This window comes from Loxodonta africana, chromosome 2 (assembly GCF_030014295.1).
Source record: "Loxodonta africana isolate mLoxAfr1 chromosome 2, mLoxAfr1.hap2, whole genome shotgun sequence".
In the NCBI taxonomy this organism is placed as follows: domain Eukaryota; kingdom Metazoa; phylum Chordata; class Mammalia; order Proboscidea; family Elephantidae; genus Loxodonta; species Loxodonta africana.
In genome coordinates, this window is record NC_087343.1 from 55,909,856 (window position 1) to 55,927,536 (window position 17,681).

The following is a 17,681-nucleotide window of genomic DNA, read 5'->3' on the forward strand; positions in this document are numbered from 1 at the left end:
CATGGGATCTAATGCAAAAATACCCAAATGTGATTTCTGACTCTGTCCTAGCTATATGAATTTAGGCAAATTTTTTTTACATCTTTTATTCTAGTTCATTATATGAAAAATAGTGTAGTAATATCCACTTTCCAGAGTTATTATAAAACTTGTATAAGATAATTTGTTAAAATGTGTCCAGTTGTAGATACTCAATAACTATTCCTTTCCTTTCCTTATCCTCATGTAATGGATGATGGAACTGATGCTTGAGGGAGTAATTTACCCAGTCAGCAGATTTCCTAATGACAAGACCACTTTTCTTCCACTGCTCCAGCCCACGCATCTTCAAATGATGTTTCTTTGCATCCACAGTCCCTGCATCAGATCAGAGCTAGAAACACAAATGTTATGTGGCACTAGCCACGGTTCGCAACCCACCAATGAAAAGACTGTTTTTATATTTTCTTGAAGTCAGAGATGTTGCCCAATAAGACACAATAAAACAGGGATGCTTTTTCCTTAAAAGTTCATCTGTAATAATATTTCTGTATTATTCTTCTCGTAGCTATTACATATAACGTCACCCTCGATGCAGATCGATTTTCATCCAGAGTGACCTCCAGGGGATTATTTAAAGAAAATAATGAAAGATTCCTGCAGAGGAATATGGTGGTAAATCAAGCACAGAGTTGCTCTGAGCACATCATCCATGTGCAGGTGAGGCCTCAGAGTCATCCCTTCTCACCTGCCTTCTTCTTGGTTAAAGAATATTTAATGGCAAAAGGAAAAATGGAAGCTTATGGGTTAGCCCTTCTAATTAATTCTAATTAATGCCTTTCTGGCCTGATTGGGAGAACTGGAAGCATATTTCCTTTATGTTTATGTTTATGATCAATTTCTATTATATAATTTAGATGCATCAAATTTTTATTTGCGATGGCAACTAAAAGCACTAAAAATAAGATTCCTACAGAAGTCAAAGGCAGCGTGCTTTCTTACATGTTTAACAGGAAGATCTTTCAAATAACAATAAATTTTATTTTGATGTTTCCCTAACGGGGAAAATTTTTATTCGTTTTTAAGCTACTGAAAAGGGCAATTCCAACTGTGGTTTCCACTATTGGATTTAAGGTGATATAGGTGAAGGATGGTGGATTATATGATAGAAATTATTTATTCTGATCTTTTTTTCATGATATAATTATTATAGTTCACATGGTATTTGAAACTGTCCCAAGTATGAAAAAAGCTTCTCAAGAGAAAATTTCCAACAGGAAATTTATTTTATAAATTATGTGAAAATTTCCTCTTAGAAGCCACACGATGGAATGTGAAAGTATAACTTAAAAACAGCTGTTTCAGTACTCTCCTAGAATAGTTAGCACGGTGGTTCTCAGAGATTAAAGTGCATAAGAGTTACCATGGAAACTTTTATAAAATACACATTCTGGACCCCCACCACCTGAAATTTGGGTTAGAGGGTTAGGGCTGGCTCCAGGGAACACACATGTTTATGAGGGGCACATCCCGAAAATTCTAATGTAGATGATACAGAGATCACACTTGAAGAAATGCTAATTATAAGAGTTGGAAAAACATTAAGTCAATGGTTAGATGAATTAAAACCAGTTCAGTTACTTCTTGACTGTTAATTTTAAGGTTTCTTGTTTGAGAAGGCCTGGACTATTTTTGTTGTGGTTAAGTGCTAATTTTATGAAGCTGCTTCCATTCTCTCCTGCCCTTGTGCTAAGTGGTGGATCAAATTACACATGTAATCATCTGTGGGAGGAAGGAAGACAGCCAGGCTGTTTTTCTTTAAAAAAAAAAAAAAAACATCCTGTTCTTTCTCATGTGTGTAAGAAGCCCTGGTGACACAGTGCTTAAGTGTTCAGCTGTTAACAAAGGTCAGAGGTTCCAACCCACCAGCCACTCCATGGGAGAGAGATGTGGCAATCTGCTTCTATAAAGATTCCAGTCTTGGAAACTCTACGGGGGCAGTTGTACAATGTCCTATAGGGTTGCTATAACTTGGAATCAATTCGACAGCAACAGGTTTGGTTTTTTTGGTTTCTTGCTTATACGTGTCAAGTTTTTAGAAGGTGTATGTGGTCAGCTAAGAAGTATTGTTTCAGTGAGCACACCATATTTGATATACAATGCCAGGTAATCCATTGTATCTGCTAACCTTGCAGCATGTTTAGGAAGCACTTTCTTATAATCAAGTAGCATTTCTAGAAATCTACTACCAGTCAGCTGCCATTGACTGGTCTCTGACTCATGGCGGCCCCATGTGTGTCAGAATAGAACTGTGCTCCCGAGGGTTTTCAATGGCTGATTTCAGAAGTAGGTCACAAGGCCTTTCATCTAAGGTGCCTCTGTGTGGACTCAAACCACCAAGCTTTCAGTTAGCAGCCAAGTGCGTCAACCAGTGGCACCATGGTTACTCCAGTCCTGGTAATCAGGGCCCTGAAAGGACTCAAGACTTAGGAGTAAGTCATGTCTGTGAGTGCACTAAATGATAGTAAAGATACAGCTTCTCAGAGAATGGCAAATTGGCTTTTTATGTTTTGTCATTTGTATAGGCAGCTGTTTTTTTTCCTGACAGGAACGTGGAAGATGTTTGTAAGAAAACTGCTGTATGAGTTTTGACACCCTATTTGGGTGTTTTTACATTTTTCAATAGAAGACAGGAAGCCTTAAAAACTGGAAGTGGCTCAGGCCTCTCCTGACTTCTGTGAGGCCACAAACCTTACAGCCTCTATTGTGTTGCTGTTGTTAGGTGCTGTCCAGTTGGTTCTGACTTTTAGCAGCCCTATGTTCAACTGAACACTGCCTGATATCACGCTGTCCTCACAATCGTTGCTACATTTGAGCCCATTGTTGCAGCCACTGTGTCAATCCATCTCATCAAGGGTCTTCCTCTTTTTTATTGACCCTCTATCCTCCACACTAATGGCAAAATGGAGAACTTGCCCTTGTAGCAGGGTAGGGCTGGCTTTAATGAATGTTGAGTGATAACATGCATCATCTTATATGTACAAGCTCTATAGCTACTTAACACCTAGGAACAGAAGTTAGGGAGTTTGATTTTAGAACATGGGAACCACCTTTATCTGACTTTGAAGAGCAGAGGTGGATTCTGAATAAGGAAGGGGATCTCCTTTTCCATTACCCGACAGTCAGACCTGGGTACCTTTCCTTCCAGGTCACAAATCTTCCCTTCCAGATTTTGGCCAGTACACCTAAGGACTCTTAAGGCTTTGCAATAGAAATTGGGAGGACATGGCCCCTAACCCAAGAGCTGGGTATTGCCACAGGGATCTCTAGAGCATCAAAGGTTGACACAAACTGTTTGAGCTTGTCTACTGATGTAAAGGTTGGCAGTTTGAACCCATTCAAAGGTACCTTGGAGGAAAGGCCTGGGGATCTGTTTCCATAAATATTACAGCCAAGAAAACTCTATGGAGCAGTTCTACACTATAACACATGTGTTGCCGTGAGCTGGAATCGACTCAGTGGCAACAGGTTTGGGTTCTTTTTTTGTTTTGTTTTTAGAGCATTAGAACTGCACATATTTAAATGTTTACAATTACTTGTGTACATATAATGACATCACTGATGAGCTTAACTAAAAATTGCTGCTTCAGATTTTCTTACTGAACCTTCTTCAACTTTCTTATTAGCAGAGATGTTAAAAACAGAACTAGGACAGAAAAGATGAAACAAGAGTCTTGATAATTCAAGACATGGATAGTCTATGTAATCAAGAGCTGAGCGTAAACACATTTTTATGGTCACTTTCTTATTTTAAATTTGCTATGCCCTAATAATAAGGAGTCCTGGTGGTGCTGTGGTTAAAAGCTTGACTGCTAACTAAAAAGTTGGCAGTTCGAATCCACCAGCCGCTCCTTGGAAACTCTGTCCCATAGGGTCAGTATGAGTCAGAATTGACTCCACAGCATCAGGGTTTTTTTTTTTTTTTAATGCACTAATAAACTGACTCTGTGTGTGTGTGTGTGTGTTTAGGAGCCCTCTGATGTTGTCAACCCTTTGGATCTGCGTGTGAACATCAGCCTGGAGAACCCTGGCACTAGTCCTGCCCTTGAAGCCTATTCTGAGACAGCCAAGGTCTTCAGGGTAAGTGCAGTTTGCCTTTCCAAGTTTTAGATGAGCTAACAAAGTGTCATAGACACTGGAGTCATGCTGCAAAGGTACTTATGAGGTAGCCCTTAAATTCTTAATTTTCTAAACTAAATACAATGACATACGTGAAAGGTTCATTAGAATGTAAATTCCATGAAGGCAGGGGTTTTTATCGTTCTTGTTTACTGTTCTGTTCCCAGCTCCTAGAGCAGTGCCTGGTCTACCGTATGTGTTTGTGAACTATTTATTGAATAAATAAATAACAATAAAGCAAACACCATGTGCTCATCACCCACTGAAAAAAATAAAACATGACCAATGTCTGTGTGCCCTCCCCTGCCATTGTATTCACTTTCACACTCCTCCCCCACCCCCAAGAAAATCACTATTGGGCTTGGTGTTTACTATTCCCTTGCTTTTCTATATGACTTTGACGCATATGTAGGTATTCCTAAAATGCAGTTTAGTTTCTGAACTTTATGTAAATGAACTCATACTGTATATATTCTTCTGCAACTAGCCTTTTTTACGCAAGAGCTAATGTACGGTTTTTGAGTTTTGTTTTTTTCCTTTTTCGTAGATTCCTTTCTATAAAGATTGTGGTGATGATGGACTTTGCATTTCTGATCTAGTTCTCAGTGTTCAGCAGCTCCCAGCTGATCAGTAAGTTCATTTTAAAGCTCAGTGCAAAGGAGAAATAAAAGACACACTAGGTTACCATCTTCAAATGAATGTTTATGGAGATCTTTTCTACACCACAACTATTCATAATTAGTAAAAAATAAAGACCTTTATAAATTGGATTTCAATTTCTACTATCCATATAGGAGTGAAACAGTAAGGAATATAAAACCATGTGGACTTGGATGATTCCTTTCACTGCAATGTAATGAAAAGTAACAGGGAAGAAAATACAATAGCACGCATTTATTGTCAATGTTTTTCATATGAAGACAGTTTATTATTCAGCAATTTTCTCAGTATTTCAAATAATTCTAAAGAGTTCCTTTTTAATTGAGCGAAGTTTTGAATGTTGGCCTTTTCTAACCTTAATGATTCTACTTTTTATTTTTTAACAGAAAACAACCCTTTATTGTCAGCAACCAACACAAAAGGTTAACATTTTCAGTAACACTAAAAAACAAAAAGGAGAGTGCATACAACACAAGAATTGTTGCTGCTTTTTCAGAAAACTTGTTTTTTGCTTCGTCCTCTATGCCGGTATGTGCTTACCATCATCATGTTTCCTGCTTATTGTCAGTCACTGTCTTCGTTATACTCAAATCTCCATGTCCTCTGCATTGTCTGAAGAAGCACCTAACCCTCATCATGATCGGTCCTAACTTCATGGCTTCCAACTAGTTAAATCACATGAGAACACATCCTGGCTCTGTATCTAGACCAGTTCTGCTTCATGGCTTGGGTCCGTTTTTCCTTTACCCCGAGACTTGGCAGCTGTAGCCAGGCACTCCCGTAACGTCCCTCGTCGGCTGCTGTTGCTTGTGGTGCGCACAGATGCTATGGACTGTGCCTGCTCAGAGTCCCCAGCTTTGCAAGCACAGGTCTCTCTGCTGCCAAGATGTGGCATTCCAGAGAAACCAGTTCAACACGTTGACTTGATCGCTATAACAGGAACACACTTGACCATGAATACCCTCGGCCCCACCTCTGCCACTAGTAATGCACAGAAAAAAGAAGGAAAAGAGGGAATTTTATCCTCTTGATAAAAGGATAAAAAATGGTTTCATCTAATTTTAAGTTGATACAAACTTAATAGCAATTTAGAGTTTTAAACATATTCTGACTTTACTGTTTAAACTTTCTGTATCAAATGGCAACTTCTCATTTTAAGGAGGAAAGTGGAAAAAAAAAGCTGAGGAAAACTAAAATAGATTTCAACATGATTTAGAATATGGTTGAATACCATCATATGATTTTATTTTCTTCTCTTGAAATTATAAGTTTCGAATATATTGAGAGAAAAGTACACATTAAAGTCAGCATTTCTGAATATTGGATTAAAGCTATGCTTGTGTTTCTGAAGTGTAAAAGCTATGAGTTCCTTCTGGGAAAATAGTCCCTATTTGGTTTGTTCGGTCTCATATTTGTTTTTAGGGTTAGCAATAAAATATTATAGTAGCCAACTGGACAGAACTCATTTTTGAGTCTTGGGGGGACAATAAATTACTTCAATGTGAGCCAGGCTTCCTGTAAAAATGTCTGGGGTTTACACCTCTTTCAGCATGTGTGTGCAAACACACACACATCTGTTATATGCTAATTGACCATTGCTGTTTTCTTGGTCTTTTTCAGGTTGATGGGACAGAAGTCACATGCCAGGTTGATTCATCTCAGAAATCTGTTACCTGCAATGTAGGCTACCCTGCTTTAAAAAGGAAACAACAGGTACAACTTGCATTTCAGCCTCGAATTTACGTTCATCCCTCGAAAAATTTTCTTTTTTTTCTCTTCAGCACTAATGTTAACTCACAAACCTAACATCTTTATTAAGAACCATCGTTTGATAAACATCACAAAAATACTGGCTGTGTATATAGAGGAAGTTATTTAATATCTGAATGTTTTCTTTAATTAATTAATAAAAGTTAGATTCCTCTCCCCCCACCCCCACCTTGCAATGTGTCACATAAATCACACAAGATCTGGAGAGTTCTTTTTTTTTTTTTTTAAATAGTGATCAACATTGGTCAAAGTGCTGTATCATTTGTTAACCCCTGGTAAAAAGCAAGTTTTAAATCAGCACAAAGCTTTCAGATTCAGACATGTGTCTGTGCCTCTGAGGGCTATGTCAGTTGAAAGTTAAGACCTCCTAATCTCCTAATTCTTCAGTTGGGGCATGCTAAAACGAGGTGACAAATAAATAAAGATATTATACATATTTGAAAGCTTAAGGTATATCAAATTCAGAATCAAATTAGAGTGCATTTACTTTTGTGGGGATTTTTTTCTTTTTTATGTTAGCCCCTAAGTATGAAGCATCCTAAATTGATAAACTTTTATTTTATGTATAGGTGACTTTTACTGTTAACTTCGACTTCAATCTTCAAAACCCTCAGAATCAGGCATCTGTCAGTTTCCAAGCCCTAAGGTAAAATATAAAGAGGTCATGAGTTAGTGGTGGTTGGCTTTTATGTTTCTTTTTAAGTAATTTTCTAATCTTCTTTTCTATAGTGAAAGCCATGAAGAAAATCAGGCAGATAATTTGGTCACCTTCAAAATTCCTCTGCTGTATGATGCTGACATTCACTTAACAAGGTAGGTGGATCGTTCTTACCACTGTGTCATTCCAGTAGGTAACATACTTGGCTCATGACTAAAGAGGCCCTCTCTGTGTGCACTCTTTGAGTCCCTGGGTGGTGCAAACAGTTACATGTGTTCAGCTGCTAACCAAAAGGTTGGAGGTTCGAGTCTACCCAGTGGTGCCTAGGAATAAAGTCTTGGTGACCTACTTCTAAAAACTCAGCCACTGAGAACCCTATGGAGCACAGTGCTACTCTGACACACACGGGATCGTCATGAGTCAGAATTGACTCTATGGCAACTGGTTTATATGCTCATTCGTAACTGAAGAGATTTTCATTACAAAAAATGTTTTCTGGTGTCAAGTAAAAGAGATGTCCACGGGCACATTGGCCCCGAGGGACACTTTGATCAACTCTTTGGGTCTCTCGACTGAGGGCTGCATTAGAGAGGCAGAGAAATAACCCATGCCATGGGGAAACTAGGACCTCAGTGGAGCTGAAAACCTTCTCAAGATATGAAACGAAACTGGTAGGGCCCTGAGGAGCAGTCGGGACTTTCTTCTTGCTGTCTACTGCTTACTGTCCACGTGAGATCTCCAGCAATGTCCCATTCCTGGACATTGAAGCCCCAAGTGCAATGCTTTGCACATAGTGTGTTCACAAAAATACTGCATTTAGTCACAGAAAATTAGTCTCTGGGTAGAAAATTCCTGACATAATAGATTGGGGTTTTCTTCTAATTGGGACAAAATGCGGGATTTTCCAAAGGAGATCATTCACAAAGAAACACCTCATTCCCTTTTCTTGCCTGCCCAAAGCAGAGTAAGCAAACCTGGAAGCAGTGGCAAAAATGTTTCTGGTTGATGCCAGCTATATTAAAATTGTACAGAGGGATAGGTGCCTTAGGAAATGGATAACATCAAGTGCCGCAGCTGCTCATATGTTGCTATCATCACCTTAACTCACACTTAGAAGCGAAGTGGGTTCATAGGCACAGATGCAGGGCCTCAGGTGATGCCTACCTCCAAGCCTGGGAGCCAGCATTCTCTACCTGCTGAAACACTAAAGGTCATTGATCCTGGAAAAGCATGCAGGGGAAACTTCCAAGAAGCCAGGCTAGGAACAGTGTCTTGTGACGGCAGATTTCTCTGACTCCCACCACATCACTCCAGCCCCTAAAAGCAGGGAATATTTAAATCATCCAGTAGACCACTGAGCAAAAACAAAATATACCATCAGGTCTAGAACTTGAGACACATGAGGAAGGATGAAAACAATGCTTCTGTATTGAGTTACTTGCAAACAGCACAAACAGAAACAAAATGCAGCCCAGATTATCTTTCCTGAAAAATTAACCAGTAACTATAGATTACCAAGGAGACTCTCAGCTGCTAAAATCAGTGACTGAAGACAAATGTACCCCAAAGAGATTGCTATTCCCAGATTATTTTTTCTCCTTACCTACATGAATTCTTCCCCATGTTAAACATTTTGTTTTAATGAAGCCTTTTTATGATTCCACTCCCCAACCATGGCAATTTTCTTAGATATTTCAACATGGCAGAAATATAAAATGAATTTGGAACTTCACTTTTATTCATTAATGTCTTAGCTATGTATTTTCGTGACAGTAACTCGGATTCTGAGACATCCTAAAATTCTTTAAAATATATAACAATACAAAATAGTGATCACAAGCAATGCCAGAAATAACTTTTTTTAATAAACATCCTTGGTGAAGGTTTTTTTTTAAATGGTACTACTCAATTACTGAGTGCATCCCTAAGTAACCACTTCGATATTGCATAAACATGCAGTTATATTGTACAAGTATGATGTGTGGAGATTGGCGATGATAGTAGAATTATTTCTGAAACAAGATCCCCCTGAGTATAGGTAACTGCTACTATCTGACAATATTGACCACCACTAAAGTAACAAAAGAAAAAATGTATATCTCTTTAAAATGCAGAGAGAAATTTCAAAAGCGGGATATATTAACCAATGTAGAAACTGGCCCTACTTGGTGGCTATCTTAGTTTCCTAGTACTGCTGTGACAGAAATACCACAGGTGGGTGGCTTTGAAGAACAGAAATTTATTTTTTCCCAATTCAGAAGGCTAGATGTCCAAATTCAGAGCAGAGCCAATGGATCTCTCTCTCCATTGGCTCTGGGGGAAGATCCTTGTCTCTTCCAGCATTCGTTTTTGTTTTTTTCGATCTTCACTTGGTGTGGCATTTATCTTCCCCTGCTTGTGCTTGTCTCCGTGTCTTTGCTGCTCTTTATAACTCAGAAGTGATTAGGGCATACCCTACAGTGATATTAGCTTCATTAACATAACAAAGAAAACCTTGTTGCCAACAAGATTTCATCCACAGGTATAGGCACTAGAATTCCAACACATATATTTTGTTGCTGCAGACACAATTCAGTCTGTAACAGTGGCTCACCAAGATCTTTTGGAAGGCAAAGGGAATAATTGATGCACATACAGGCAAGCCTTCTGTTTCAAATTTGAGTTAGTTTTTCCATGCTCCTTATATGACTGACAAATCATTGTTTCCTCTCGTATAAATTACCTTGACTAAGACCACATCTGTTTGTCTCTCTATGACGTATTTTCCTTTTGAGAATTCAGAGAAGGTTCCTTTTTAAGGCATCAGAGAAAGACTGAGTTTCAGTAATCAAGAAACTATTTTAGAAAATATTCGTTTAATTTTTTTTTTAGGAACTAGAATCAATATCTCATACCTAAGACAGATTGTTTGGCAGGAATAAATGTAGGGCATGTGCATCGTGCTTCTCAGATCCCTATCCCGATTCCTACAGAAGCCGCCCTGGGGGACTCCAGGGCCAGGGGTCCAGAAGTGAGTGAACAGAGAGGAGGGCTCCCAGATGCACTGCAGTCTGGGTAGTCCTGTGGGATTCCTCTTACCTGGCATGCCTTCACTTGTAGACCCTAGATGGCAATCCCAAGCAAAAGGGTCAGGATCAGTCCCACGTCTCCAGGTCTAGTATATTAAAACCTATACATCAGCCCCCTTAAAGATGGTCCCTATAGTAGTGTGAACAATTGTAAACAATTCAGATTCAAAGCCTAAGACTAGAAAAGAATAGAGAGAATAATAAGAAAAAAACATATTCCTTGTTTCAGAGGCATCCAATAATGAATACTTCAGAAACTGAGACCCAGTACGCTATCGTTGTGTTTCAGCCAAACTGCGTGGAAAGCCCTATGGCCTGTAAAGGACATGTAGTAAACCATTCATCCAATCACCCATATGAACTACTAGCCAACAGAACAGCAGGGGTTCTACTATCATTTCTAAAGTAATACATTTGTACTCATTTTAGAAACTTGACAACTGATAAATATATAACACACAGAATTTCAGTGGAAAGATAATGAATGGCTATGTTTTGAAAGGAATTTGTTTTAGCCCTAGAAGTGTATACTGGACCCTAAGCCTATGTTGAGCATTTTTCATTTAGTGCTTTTGTACCTAAATGTAAACCATTTTACTTGTAATCTAAGCTAGAAGATATTTAGATAAAAGAAATACAACATTTCAGGAACGACAGCAAAACTAACATGTTTGCCTTTATATTTCCCAACAGATCTACCAGCATAAATTTTTATGAAGTTTCTTCAGATGGTAAAGTTCCTTCCATCATACATGATTTTGAAGATATTGGTCCAAAATTCACCTTCTCCCTTAAGGTTGGCAACCCTATTATAAGGATGGGAAAGCAGAAGGAAGGAGAAAGGAAAAAAAAAAAAAAAAGAGTCTGGGAAGGGGAGAAGAACTTAACAAGATGTTGAAATACACCAGTGGTTCCAGCGGTTCTCAAACTTGAGTGAGCATCAGAACCACCTGGAGAGCTTTTTAAAACACAGGTTGCAGGGCTCATCCCCAGAGGTTCTGATTCAGTAGACCTGGATTGGGGCTAAAAATGTGCAATTCTATTAAGTCCCCAGGTGATGCTGATGCTGCTGGTCCAGGTTCCATACTTTGAGAACCACCTAGATTGACCATAAATAATTAAACAACTGGGCTTTGTGCATACTTATGTGCTCTGGGTAAAGAATAATTGTTAAATTTTGAAAGCAAATGTTCAACATTAATCAACAGAGCATTACTATAATGGTATTACTGTGGGTTAAAGTCTTTGGACTTTTATTTATTGCAATGTGCAGTAAATTAGTGAAGACTATTTGGAGCAGAGCACAGACCAAACTCTGTTCTAACAGTATGATCAACAGGCATTTGTTCAAAGAATAAATAGGACAGGGATGAGTAAAACAGCAAACATACTCACTAGCTAAGGTTCCCCAAAGTTAGGCTCCTGTCCCAGGGGGTGATCTTATGATTGCATCCAAGCGTGTCCTACTTAGCACTATGGAAGAGGAGTGCTAGAGTCCCTCTCTCCCAGGGTTAATATACAGTCAGGACATGCCAAACAGCACGTACAGAGAACAAGCAGGGAGAAGGGGTAATAAAAGTGGAAGGTCCCCTGCGGGCAGTGGACATTGTTCATTGCCTTTGTTTTTTTAGAATGGGCTATTCTAGATTTACTGGCATCAGGAGCATTCCTTCCCCTTTTACCCCACTAAGCTTAACAGACCTCTGGGTTTCTTCAAAGGGCAATTATCTCCCCCTAAGAGATTTTTTTAGGGAGACTTTGAGAGAGATTATAGCATACCTGGGTACCTAGTAATTATACTGGACATAATTAATATGCCAATTATTCTTAGAGACCACTTCTATTTGAGAAGCTTACCATTTATGTAGAAATACAGATTTTGTGTAATCATAATAGGTATAACCTGAAAATATTTTTAAATCAATTTCTAAAAAAAAAAATTTTTTTTTTATTAGCAAGCAATTATTCATCTAAAAATTGTTACCAGTTACGTAAAGTAAAATTAATTTGTGAAAGAATGGCTATTTTATAATATAAGAACATTATAGAACGTTAAAAAAAGAAAAATTCATCCCCCACCTTACATCAATGCCATCTCATTTTGTGTATTTCCTTCTAGTCCTTTACATGGTTGCAACCTTGCAATTTTGCAATTAAAAAAAATAAATAAAAATCTTTAAAAGAATCTTAATTTGTGATGCAGATATAAAATTTATAAAATGTGGGTGGTATTTGGCAACCACTTCCTTTACTGAGGCATTTTAATCATAGTAATTATAAGATAGCATTATTTTATTTTTTAATGTTTTATATATTTTTACATAACAAGTATTATTAATAAGTATAATAAGTGTCAGCCATTGTATCACATGCTTTATGTATGCTAACCCATTTAATTCTCATATCCGTTCTGAAATTAGTACAATTATTATTCCTATGGGTGATGTTGAAATGTGGCATAGTGGTTGTGAGCTACGGCTGCTAACAAAAGGTCAGCAGTTTGAATCCACCAGGCGCTCCTTGGACACCCTGTGGGCAGTTAGTTCTACTCTGTATCGTGGGCTCACTCTGAGTCGGAATCAACTTGATGGCAATGAATTTGGTTTGTGTTTTTGGAGTAGGGCATGAGTATCAGCCAATTAAAACAGGAACCCGCCAGTAAGAACAGATGCTGACAGTGCACTGTACCAGAGTGCATACTTGTTGAGTTTCTGATTATCCCTACGTTTCAGATGAGAGAACTGAAGCGTAGAGAGGTGATGGACCTTGCCCAAGCCATACAGCTAGGCAGTGGCAGAGCGGAACTCCACACCCTGCCAGCCCAACTCCATTGACAGTGTTTTTAACACTGCACTATATTGGATCTCTTCCATTACAGATTACGTAACAGTTAATATTGTAAATGTTGAGATTTTCCATTAAGAGGTGAAACACAGAGACCAAAAATGTGTCTATACAGCAGTAAGCCTCATGTTCATATGGAATAAGTCTTACTACTTTATAGTTGCCCCTCATGGACACAGAAGTTATTGATCATTTCTCTGCATCGTGTGCAGCATCGTGTATCAATAACCAGGATGTTTTATTCCCTACGTAGGTAACAACAGGAGGTGCGCCAGTAAGCATGGCATATGTGACCATCCACATCCCTCAATATACAAAAGAAAAGAACCCACTGATGTACCTGACTGGGGTGCAGACAGACCAGGTAAAGGGAACAAAATTGCCTAATAAAAATGTGCATTTTCAAAATGGAAATAACCTGAGTTTGGAGTGATCACGTCTGACATTTTATAGATGGGAAAGTGAGAAGATAACCCTCAAGTATCGTGGGCACCAATTAACTGGTAGTTGATTTCATAGAAGCAGATTATAATTGGAAGAAAGCAAATGCCTGAGTTTAGGGACTTAGCGAGGGTAGAAATTATTCCAAAATCCCCATTTTGGCCAGATGAAGAGCTCACTTTGTCAGGACTCTGTTAAAAGAGAAGATAGTTGTCTGGAAAGTGAGAGGTTGAATCCACAGGGGGAGAGTAGCAGGTCTGCACATCTGCAATTGGAAGCTGGTGTTTAGCTCGATAGTATTCAACTCTGGCTGCTCATTTTAACCATCTGCTCATTTTTAAACATGAGTGATGCCCAGACCCACCCCTAGGCAATTAAATCAGAATCTCTAGGAAAAAGGCTCTAGCATTGGTATTTTTTCTTTCAAAGCTCCCCAGGTGGTTCTAATATGCAGCTGGGTTGAAAAGTACTGCTTCAGCAGACTTTCGACATTGGCTCAGCCTTAGTCTAGCACCTAGCTGGTTCTACAGTAGTGTTATTCCTATTGCGTGCATAGATGACTCCAGGAAATCAAAATCCTAAAACTTTCCACAAAAAACAACCCTGAATTACAATCCCTCTCAGTATATTGTCATTGCAAATTTGTTTCATCGCCATTCTTATTTTGCCTTTGATGGCTTGTATGAATCAAAATTTAGAAAATACATACTCAATTCTAGGTTCTTGGAATTATTACTTATATGAGCTGCAAGAAGCAGTGGTAGCCCCATCAAATTATGTCAGGATGATTTGAATGCTTCAGGGTTTAGCGATTACAAGAAGTGTGGCCAGGTCAGTGCAGTGAAAGAAGCCTAACAGCCCCTCCCCTGCCCCGACAGGTGACAGTAGGATTTCATAACACGTTGAAAAGAATGTCATAAACCATTTTGTTTTCTAAAACTGATTCGGTGTCCTTCTTTGTAGGCTGGTGACATCGGTTGTAATGCAGAAATAAATCCACTGAAAATAGGACAAGCATCTTCTTCTGTATCTTTCAAGAGCGAAAATTTCCGGCATATGAAAGAATTGGTGAGGACAGGTTAACGTGATGAAACTTCCTTCAATGATTGTTTTATCTGGAAAACAAGCCACTTCTTTTCTCGTACCACTTCATATCATCCAAAAAAAAAATAAATAAACAGTCGACTCTGACTGATGGTGACCCCATATGTATCAGCGTAGAACTGCGCTCTGTAGAGTTTTCGGTGGCTGATTTTTCAGAAGTAGATAAAGAGGACTTTCTTCCAAGGCATCTCTGGGTGGAATCAAACGGCCAGCCTTTCAGTTAGCAGCTGAGCACGTTAACCATTGGCATGTTAGGGACCATTCTTATTTTGCCTTTGATGGCTTGTTTGAATATAGGTCACTGGAATTATTACTTATACTATTGCTCTAACATACATGTTCCAAAGTTCATGAAATCAAAAAGACTCCATGAAAAAAATTATTATTCCTGTGTTTCTTATTGGAATTGTTTAGAGACTGATTGAAAGAGCCGTGAGGGAACTGGGGCATGGGCTTTAGAAGTGAAGCCCTTTAAACCCCTTTTGCACATAATCTCTCATGCTTTTCATTTAGCTGCTAAATATGCCTCTCTGGCCACCCTTCTCTGTATTTCTGCATTTTATTATCTCTTTCTCTTCCTTGATATATTCTCTTCTTTGGGAAAGAGATTAATGTAGCATCTAGCATGCTGCTTGGCACATAGTAAGAATTCAAATAAGCAAGCACTTAGCAAACCTTCAACAAACCACAGCTCTCCTTGTATGAACACCATTGAAATTCTCCTGGCTATTTTTATTGCTTTTGTTTTATTTTGTGAAGGATGGGAAAGAAGAAAAAAAAAATTACTTTCAAAGTGATTATAGTGTAAATGTGGTTTAAATTTAAATAGTAGTATGTAAACATGCCCAATAAAAACTCAAGGTATGTCAAGATATACTTCTTAGCATTTTCCTTATTTTTTTTTTTTAATGTGTTTTATTGGTTTGGTAAAAATAGCAACTGCTCATTGTGAAGGCAAGCAATGCAAAAATCCTACAAAGAAAATACTAAAATTCTTCAAAAATCTAAAACCTGACCACTCTTAAAATTTAATGAACATCCTTCTCTGAATCTCCACACATTTATCAACATGTATTAAAAAAAAAAGTTGCCATCAAGTTGATTCCTACTCCTGGCAACCCCATATATTTTAGAGAACTGTGCTTCGTAGGACTTTCGATGGTTGATTTTTCAGAAGCAGACAGACAAAACGCCTTTCTTCCACGGAGTCTTTGCAACTTCCAATCTTTCAGTTAGCAGCCAAGCACGTTAACCATTTGCATCACCCAGAGACTCCAGATATACGTATACTGTTATGTGAATGGACCATAGTACCTTTTTTATAGGCCAACATGTCATAGACTTTTTTTTTTTTTAATGTAAGGAATGCATCATTAGGTTTAATGACTGATCATACTGCATTTTGTGTATATTCAATAATTTTCTTAACTAGTGTGAGTCAGAATCGACCCGATGGCAATGGGTTTGGTTTTTGGGTTTTAGTACTTTGTTGATAAACATGAGTTATTTATGTTCTGATTGTTTTTGTTTGCTTGTTTTTTACTTTAAGCAACAGTGCAGTCAAGGGCTTAGTACCCTTTCCCCATACATTTATGATTGTCTCCTGAAGCAATACACAGAAGGGGTATGTCTGGGGCAAAGGGTATGCACGTCTTACGTTTGGAGCCACAGCGTCATAGTGAAGGAGTAGGACTACTAATAGTGCATGAGATTGCCTGTTTCCCCAGAATCTTCCCAGCACTGGGTTGTATCTATGTAAAATTTTAGCATTTACTTTTTTAAAAGCCCATTCTAATCCTCTCTCTTCTTTCACCAACGCCTTTAACCTGAAAGAATTGCAGAACTGCTTCATGTAGCAGTGTTACCTGCTGGCTGAAAGACCTTCAGGCGAAAGGAGAATACTTTGTTAATGTGTCTACCAGAATCTGGAATGGGACTTTTGCAGCAGTAAGTATCAGCTTTATTTATTGGGTTTATCTATAGTGAGGAAATATAAGGCTTCACTGTCAAGAAGTTCCTACCTTTTGACAAAATTAATATTCCAGCCAGTGTCAGTGGTGTCCAAATATCTCAGAGCATTTTTATACAGGAAGGCAGCATGCTTCTCTCCTTTTCCGGTGTTTGCCCAATCTGGCTGTGCCCCAGAACCTTCTGGGCTGCTTGGGAAAGAGATTCTGCTTTTTAGACTCTGCCCCAACCTACTATATCAGAACCTCTGGGAATGATGTCAAGGACCCCCCTCTGCTGGCCTTCAGCTGCAGTACGTCCTCTACTTTGTCTCCCTCCCCAGTTTCCACCCCTGTCTCTTCTACCATACCCAAATCCAAATGCACAGGTCCATGTCTCATTCCTTAAGCTCTCAACTAATGGTTTGATTGATCTCAAAGCACCCAGTAAATAAATCTAACATAAGAACCCTTCTTCATCTATTAGAGCCAAGTAAGTGCTCTGCTTCCCCATTATACTCTTTCTGATGAAAGCCCACAGAGCACATAACTTTTGAAGTCATTTCAGTCACCATGAAGTGTTTGAAGAGAGTGCCAAAACAATGTCAGTGTTGTTTCCCGTATGGCAGGTGTGACTCTGCCTAAGTGATATCTGCTTTCAGCAGGGATTTCCGAAGCCCGAATTTCAGTCTGGAATGAAAAATGTAAGGACAGATCAAAAACCAAACTCATATTGTGTTGGCAACTCTTGTCTGGAGGGGGGATGGGAGGATAGAGAGAGAGGGAAGCCGGCAAAATTGTCAAGAAAGGAGAGACTGAAAGGGCTGACTCAAGAAGGGGAGAGCAAGTGGGAGTAGGGAGTGAGATGTATGTAAACTTATATGTGACAGACTGGTTGGATTTGTAAACGTTCACTTGAAGCTTAATAAAAGTTATTAAAAAAAAAAAAAAAAAACTCATTGCTGTTGAGTCAGTTCTGACTGAGGGTGACCCCATGTGTTATAGGATAGAACTTAGCTCCATAGGGTATTC

The 17,681-nt window shown here is 38.7% G+C and overlaps 1 protein-coding gene across 1 annotated transcript in view; it reads left to right on the forward strand.

The window, feature by feature from the left end:
• ITGA2 (integrin subunit alpha 2) overlaps positions 1 to 17,681 on the forward strand; it is a 129,600-nt gene that overhangs the window by 96,569 nt on the left and 15,350 nt on the right. Inside the window, exons 17-27 of the mRNA XM_010588139.3 lie at positions 548 to 699; positions 4,009 to 4,119; positions 4,706 to 4,788; positions 5,205 to 5,346; positions 6,439 to 6,531; positions 7,158 to 7,234; positions 7,318 to 7,401; positions 11,008 to 11,110; positions 13,412 to 13,522; positions 14,563 to 14,667; positions 16,537 to 16,650. Coding sequence (XP_010586441.1) covers positions 548 to 699; positions 4,009 to 4,119; positions 4,706 to 4,788; positions 5,205 to 5,346; positions 6,439 to 6,531; positions 7,158 to 7,234; positions 7,318 to 7,401; positions 11,008 to 11,110; positions 13,412 to 13,522; positions 14,563 to 14,667; positions 16,537 to 16,650 — 1,175 coding nt within the window. The remainder of the gene's footprint in view (positions 1 to 547; positions 700 to 4,008; positions 4,120 to 4,705; positions 4,789 to 5,204; positions 5,347 to 6,438; positions 6,532 to 7,157; positions 7,235 to 7,317; positions 7,402 to 11,007; positions 11,111 to 13,411; positions 13,523 to 14,562; positions 14,668 to 16,536; positions 16,651 to 17,681) is intronic.